General features: G+C 43.0%; 1 protein-coding gene across 1 annotated transcript; it reads right to left on the bottom strand.

Moving 5' to 3' along the window:
- Positions 1–376: 376 nt before the first annotated feature.
- On the bottom strand, positions 377–1,105 carry LOC138942819 (uncharacterized). Its single transcript, XM_070313284.1, has one exon. The coding sequence runs from the start codon at positions 1,103–1,105 to the stop codon at positions 377–379; it is 729 nt and encodes a 242-aa protein (XP_070169385.1).
- Between the last annotated feature and the right edge of the window lie 6,613 nt (positions 1,106–7,718).

Below are 7,718 nucleotides of genomic sequence, written 5' to 3'. Positions count from 1 at the left end.
CGCCGCGATAAGCTCTGTAAGTCGAGCTAACGTCAACGAGCGCGCATCGCGCGTAATATCCGGCCCTATAGACATTGCGATGCTGAACGATAGATGTGTTCGACGTTCTCCTCTCCTCTTTTTTCTCCAGCGCGCATTCGAGATCGGCGTACACCACGAATGGAAGTCGCTCCTTTCTACTATAGTTGCGAAACTCTAACCATTTGTCGTCTTTGGTAGGAAGGACTATAGCGCACTCGTTCATCCTTTCGCAGTCCACGCTGTGAGCCGATAAACTTATCGCTCGTTCGAAAATAATGCATGCATCTGCGACATAACGCACATTTTTAAATCGCGTACATTATCGACATCGCGCGACAATTCTTTTAATTTGTACTCACCGATCGCAGATATATTTTTGGCTATTACGTTTGCTCAGTTGCGAGCTCACGAGGCGGGATAAATTCTTGATCCACGCGAAATGCGCCGCATTATCTTGTTGCGTCGTATCGTCAAGATACAACAGATTAACGTGTCTGTCCTTTTTATCGCCAGTGAGACGCATAAGAGGAACGACGCGGCAGCCGCCTTTCCCGTCCTTCTTATCCTGAACGGTGTACACGTTGATAGATATGCTGTTAATACACTCAAATCTAGTAATTCTATTCAAACTCATAGGAAACTCAACGCCCTCCAGATTCAACACCGTCGAGTAATGAGGATACCGCGAGCTTCTCTCCGTATGTTTCTTGACTGGATATAGAGCGGCGACTACCGCCCACGCGAAACACGCGTTATCCGTAGATCGCACATTAACCACCGCTTTCTTCAACATAATCTCTCGCGGTATCTCGACGCGACATCCGGCGCGCATAGGATTGTACCTGTTCACATTCACCGTTAAATTGAGTATTCGCGATAACGCCCATCCGCTATCGCGCTCCTGAAATTCCTGCAACGAGGCTAGAGTAGCGTCGATCACTCGCTTCCCGTACCACTCCCGCAGGTCGGAAAAAGGTAGAAGCGGATAATTTTTCGTGGCGATAGTCTTAACACCGATCTTGTCGCCCGAGACGAACTCGTCGATGAACGCGGTATTGACCTTGATACTGTTATATCTATCCATAACATCGCGTATTCGATCGAGGGGAGTGGTGCACTTGGACACAGTATAATTGGACACGGTGCAAATGGACACGTTACAAATGGACACGAGATTTTGCACACGGTTCAATTGGACACAGGGCATTTGGACACAGTAATTTTGGATACAGTAGCTTTTGGACACATAAGAAAATACGCATCGTTTACTTGGACACCGCTCAATTGGACACTGTTCATTTGGACACCGTTCGTTTCGACACAGAAAGATGCGCTATTTCATATTTTACATAGATTTACCAGTATAAAGTGTTATAAGAATACTGATTATATTTTCCCAAAATGATTTTTATTTCTCTCCATCTGTTACATATTCAAACAAACAGTGCGCATGTTTCTGTGTACAAATGAACGGTGTCCAAACGAACGGTGGGCAAATGAACGGTGTCCAAACGAACGGTGGGCAAATGAACGGTGTCCAAACGAACAGTGGGCAAATGAACGGTGTCCAAACGAACGGTGGGCAAATGAACGGTGTCCAAACGAACGGTGGGCAAATAACGGTGTCCAAACGAACGGTGTCCAAATGAACGGTGCGCATCTTTCTGTGTCCAAACGAACGGTGTCCAAATGAACGGTGCGCATCTTTCTGTGTCCAAACGAACGGTGTCCAAATGAACAGTGTCCAATTGAGCGGTGTCCAAGTAAACGATGCGTATTTTCTTATGTGTCCAAAAGCTACTGTATCCAAAATTACTGTGTCCAAATGCACTGTGTCCAATTGAACCGTGTGCACAATCTCGTGTCCATTTGTAACGTGTCCATTTGCACCGTGTCCAATTGTACTGTGTCCAAGTGAAGGCCACTCTCGATCGAGCACGGTATCTCTAGCGTCCTCGAGAAATCGCAGAGGTTCGATATAATCGAAATTAATAACCGCGCCGGTTAAAACACGTCTAGAGAAAGCCGTCTCGATCTCGGACCACGAGAATCCCTCGCGTCTCTCTACGCCGCCTCCCACGCGTTCGAAACGTCGACGCAGATTGTCTCTCGCGCCCGTCAATCGAACGATTCGAGAGATAAGAGAATTGATCGCTCCGGTCAAACTCCCCCCGCGCTCGCCTCGACACCTCTCCCGCAAAAACTCGAGACGCTCGTCGCACCGTCACGCCCACGCGCGATGCGCGTCCTCCGTCGCGACGTCCCGCGCGCTATCGAGAAGATCGCGCGCCTCCATCGTTTCTCGATTCGTCACTCGTCGTTTAACAAACGCCAAGATTTTTTACAGATAAACCACGTCTTTTCCTTGTCGCAATTCTCGATGTAGAACAAAGCTCTCGTCGCGCAGCCGCCGCACTAATTATTCGACACGTTGAAAACATCGTCGATGAGATCGCAAGCGGGCGCTATCTCGCTATACACCGTTTTTGTCACGTGCGTCGATACATTTCTCGCGAAACTCGAGCTACGCGCGCAATACGCGCAATATCTCTCGTCCTCCTCGAAATAATTTCCGTTCTCCAATCGGCAACCGAACTTAAAAAAGCAATGCACGACGTGATTCACCTCCCGAAAATTTCGGAACTCCGTATCGCCGTTTCCAATTGCGATTAAGCAAATAGCTATCGGCTCCGACATTCACGAAGGGCTCGTCGAATCGCGTCTCGCTCGCCTCTCGCACGAACTCTTCCGCGAAGCCGATCTTTTCTCTACAATACAAACAGTCCTCTATGTAACGTTCGCGCAGTTCCTTCTTCAAACAATTCGGTACCTCCAAATTCTGTATATCCTCGATACTTCCGATTCGAACATTTACCGCTCTTCTGGCTAATCTCGTTAAAGCGCTCGGCGCGTGCTTCATCGCGCCGCGAATATTCTCGAACGCACTAATACCTCGAGACCGCCGCGGCGTCCTTTTATAACGGGGAAAAATAGTGAGGACGCGCCCCAATTAACCGAGCCGGATACTCGCTCTCGGACGCGTCTCGCCACCGGACGCGCGTCGTCGCCGGAAAACGGAAAAAAACTCGCCCCAAAACGCGATAAGCGCGCTCGTATCGCCGCTAACGTGCGCCGCGAGAAGAGGAGACGACGAGGGACGCTTCTCTATCCGCTCGACCGCCCTCCGACGATCCCCCGTTCCCCTCGACGCCGGGCGCCCGGCGTCCGCTCGCGGATCGCGCACTAGAAGCGTCGCGCGCATTCCTAAAGAATCGCGATAGCGGATCGCGCGCTAGAAGCGACGCGCGTCCCTAAAGAACGAGTCGCGTCAACGTCGAATCGGGAACCGCGACCCCCCGATCGACCCGAGCGCCATCTCTCGAGCACTCTCGACGACTCGTACCCGCTTCCACCCGGCCGCGCTACCCCCCTCGCCATACGTACCCCCCCCCCACGTTACCCCCTGGCCCGAATTCCCTCCGCGGTTGCCAACAAACGGCTCCAACACATATCTCTGTCTTTCTCTCTCCAATGGTACCTCTCTCTCACACTCATTGCAAAAGTGGGCTGGAACCAGCCTTACTATCCTACTCAAAACTTTTTTTCAATAGTTAAATAGAGTAAACTTTCATAAACATATTATTATATTTCCCGCCTCGTTCTTGGGATTAATAAATGTAGTAACGTTAGTTTCTGCTATGTCGTCACAAACTTCAGAGTTCAAAGAAAAAGAAAGGACGGCTGGGTCCACCGTTTATTCTCCTGCATGCTTCATATCGTTTTTTGTGCTTGTTATCGTTGCACGCATAGAGTTCGTTTTCTTACAAATTTTCAGGAAAAATCACATTTTTCTTTTATTTTTCCTATTTAAACGCCCCCTTTTTAAAATAAGATGGGGAAATCGCGAAAAAGGAAACATTCGGAGAAAGAAGACAACATGGAAAGGATTCTATGTAAATTAGAGAAACTAGAAAACAAGGTCTCTCATCTATCGAAACAAGATGGTCGTTCTTCAGCCTTGTATCGAGAAGAATCTTGGGAAAGACATGACGATCGGAGATCCCTTTCTCCCGATACAGTGAGTGGTAAGAAAAATTTCCTTTTTAGGCTCTCAAAGTTGGTTGAGCTCATTCATAGGATGAGACATATACCGTACGTCGAGCATACGTGACTCATTGTTGCTTAGAGTCCATTCACAAGATGGAACAAATACCAAAATACGAAGTCTGCAGAAAATACGTATTCTCATTTCTTTTTCCAACGATACTCTCGTTTTCTCCAGGAACCCTGACAGAGGAAGGGGCAGATAAAGAGAATATTGAGATCGTGAAAGATTTGCCTCAAGAAGCAAGCGCCGATAAAGGCGATCCGTCATTCGAGCCGAAGGATACAATGGACAGAAACGAGAATCTGTTATCAGTCGTAACCCAACCACTAAACGAGGAAGTATTAAAAATTCTCGGAAAAGATCTAGCTTCACCATCTGATCCAGAACAAAATATGCATCCGGATTTGGCCTCGAGATGGAGATTTGTTTTGTCCAAAGGCCCTCCAAAGGAAGTGAAAAAAGAAATTCTCGATAAATACTCACGTAAAGGTATTTGCTGTCTAGAGGCGCCGGAGTTAAATCCAGAAATAAAAGCCTCGTTGAATGAAACAGCCTCAAAAAGAGATGATTATTTCTGTGACTCACAGAACTTAGCGGGATCGGCCTTGTCAGCCTTGAGCTTAGCAATCACATAGCTTTTTTCAGAAGACGAGGCAATAGATAATCTAAAATTGATTAAATATATTTCCGATGCGGGGAAGCTCATTGCAGAACTACACCACAAAAAATCAGTTGCACGAAGAGCATTTATTCTTCCTGGGTTACAGAAGGAAACAAAAACTCTACTCGAGAACACAGATATCGGACCGCTCCTTTTTGGTGAGAAATTAGGAGAGAAACTCAAGGAAGCAAGATCATTGGAAAAAATGGGAAAGGATTTTAAACCACGGGCTCCCCTGAAAAAATCTTTCAATAAACCAAATTTTTTAAACCAGAAGAGCTCGTCTGGGAGAAATCAGGAGACATCTCAGGCGAGCAAGGCTCGACAGCAGGGAAAGTCCACTGTCTCCCAGAGATCCAGATAGACATCATCTCGCCAGTACAATCAGAATCGCTAATCCAACAAGACGTCAACCTATTACAAACGCTAGAGGTACGAATTGCCGGTAGAATAAAAAATTTTCGGGAAAATTGGCAGCGTATTAGAAAAGATAAGCTTATTTTACAAATCATAAACGGATATAAAATTCCATTTGTTTCAACTCCCGAACAAACTACCGTTCCTTCTAGTAGAGAATGGTCTAAAAAAGAAAAATTCTGGATTAAAACAGAGGTTAAAAAATTGCAGCAAATGGGCGCAATAGAACCTTGTTTCTCCATCGAGGGACAATTTATATCACCGTTTTTTCTAGTTGACAAACCGAATGGTTCTAAACGTTTTATTTTCAATTTAAAGAAATTGAACAAATTTATAAATGCTCCTCACTTTAAACTGGAGGATATTAAAGTAGCTTGCCGATTATTGTTCCCGGGAGCGTATTTAGGTCATATAGATTTAAAAGATGCATATTTTACTATTCCGATAGACAAAAGAGATAGAAAATTCTAAAGATTTACATTTGAAGGACAACTCTATGAATTTATGTGTTTACCTTTTGGATTAAATATCAGTCCTTACATTTTTACAAAAGTTTTAAAACCGGTAGTGAATGAACTAAGGAAGAAAAACTTCTTATCAGTGGTTTATTTAGATGATTTCCTTCTTGTCGGGGATTCTTAGAATTCATGCCGAAAATATATTCAGGAAACGATTGCTCTTGTAGAATCATTGGGTTTTATAGTAAATTACTAGAAAAGCAAAATTTCTCCAAGTAATCTATGCGAATTTTTAAGTTTCTTGTTAAATTATAGAACCATGACTCTCGAATTAACACAAGAAAAACGTCTAAATAATCGAAACCTAGTTTTATCCTTCAGGAACAAAACAAAATGCACAATTCGAGAATTTGCTCAACTTATTGGTCGTCTTGTAGCAAGTTATCCAGTAATCGAATATTCTTGGACATATACAAAGAGACTTGAGAGAACTAAGTTCCTTGCTCTCCTAATTACGGACGGAGATTATGATCAAAACATGATATTACCAGAATATGTGCAAGAGGATTTAATTTGGTGGTCAAATAAAATTCCGGTGGCACATAATCGTATAAAAACTTTCTCATTTGAAAAAGAAATATTGTCCGATGTCTCCATTACGGGCTGGAGAGCCCATTGTGAAGGCGAGAATATCCATGGTTTTTGGAAAGAGTCAGAAAAATCCTATCACAAATTTTCTAGAGCTAACAGCTATTTTCTTAGCACTAAAATCATTTGCGTCCGATTTACAAAATTGTGAACTCTTACTTCGTAGACAATACCACTGCCATCATATACATCAACAGAGCGGGTCGTATACAATACCCCCATCTCAATAATTTAGCTAGAGAAATATGGCAATGGTGTGAACATCGAAAATTATAGATATTTGCAGCCTATATCCCATCCAAAGAAAATACGGATGCCGATAGAGAGTCCAGAACGAAAAATATTGATACAGAATGGGAATTAGCAGATTTCGCATATAATAAAATTACTCAAATTTTGGGACAATTTTGCGTCAAGGGCGAATACAAAGTGCAAAATTTTTTGTGCTTGGCACAAAGACCCAGAGGCGTTTGCTATCGACGCCTTCACGATTTCATGGAGGAAATATTTTTTCTTTGTCTTTCCGCCTTTCTCAGTGATACATAGAGTACTAAATAAGATTCGTTTAGAACAAGCTGAAGGAATTATGGTTGTTCTATTATGGACTTCTCAATCATGGTTTCCTATTTTTAATTCTTTATTAATAAGTGACCTTATAAAATTTAGATCTTCAAATTCCTTACTCTTGTCTCCTTGCAGAACCCAACAACACGAGTTATGTCATTCGCTTACCCTGGTTGCAGGACTGCTATCAGGGAGGCTTATCGAAGACAAAACCTCACGGAACCGACATTAGAAATTCTTTTAGCTTCTTTGGCTAATGGAACTATTAACCAATACAATGTCGCATTGAAAAATTGGTGGAAGTTCTGCAACGAACGGAGCTATAATCCGTATGAATCAAATGCAATCAATGTTTTAGAATTTCTTACTAAAAATTTCAACAAAGGAGCTTCTTTTGGCACACTCAACTCGTCCAGATCAGCTGTATCATTAATATTATCAAATAATATTACTAATGAACAAATAATTCACCGTTTTTTTAAAAGGGTCTCTAGATTACGACCTTGTCGTCCTAAATATAATAAAATCTGGGACATTTCAACAATGCTAAAATATTTGAGTAATTGTCATATAATTGAAAATCTAGATTTTGGTCAGCTTACGGAGAAAACAATCATGTTATTAGCTTTGGGCACGGGACACAGGGTGCAAACCTTTTCTTTGATTAAAATAGAAAATATAAAAATATCTTCTGAGGGTATCGAAATAAAAATTCCGGATCTCATTAAAACATCAAAACCAGGAATATATCAACCAATATTTTTCCTCCCTTTCTTTAAGGAAAAACCTGAGATTTGTGTGGCAAAAACAGTTCAAAGATACCTTGAGGTATCTAAAGATC

Source organism: Polyergus mexicanus, unplaced genomic scaffold, assembly GCF_030449975.1.
Source record: "Polyergus mexicanus isolate NDT 795.1 unplaced genomic scaffold, iyPolMexi1.0 SCAF_24, whole genome shotgun sequence".
Classification (NCBI taxonomy): Eukaryota; Metazoa; Arthropoda; class Insecta; order Hymenoptera; family Formicidae; genus Polyergus; species Polyergus mexicanus.
This window is presented reverse-complemented; position numbering and strand designations above follow the sequence as displayed.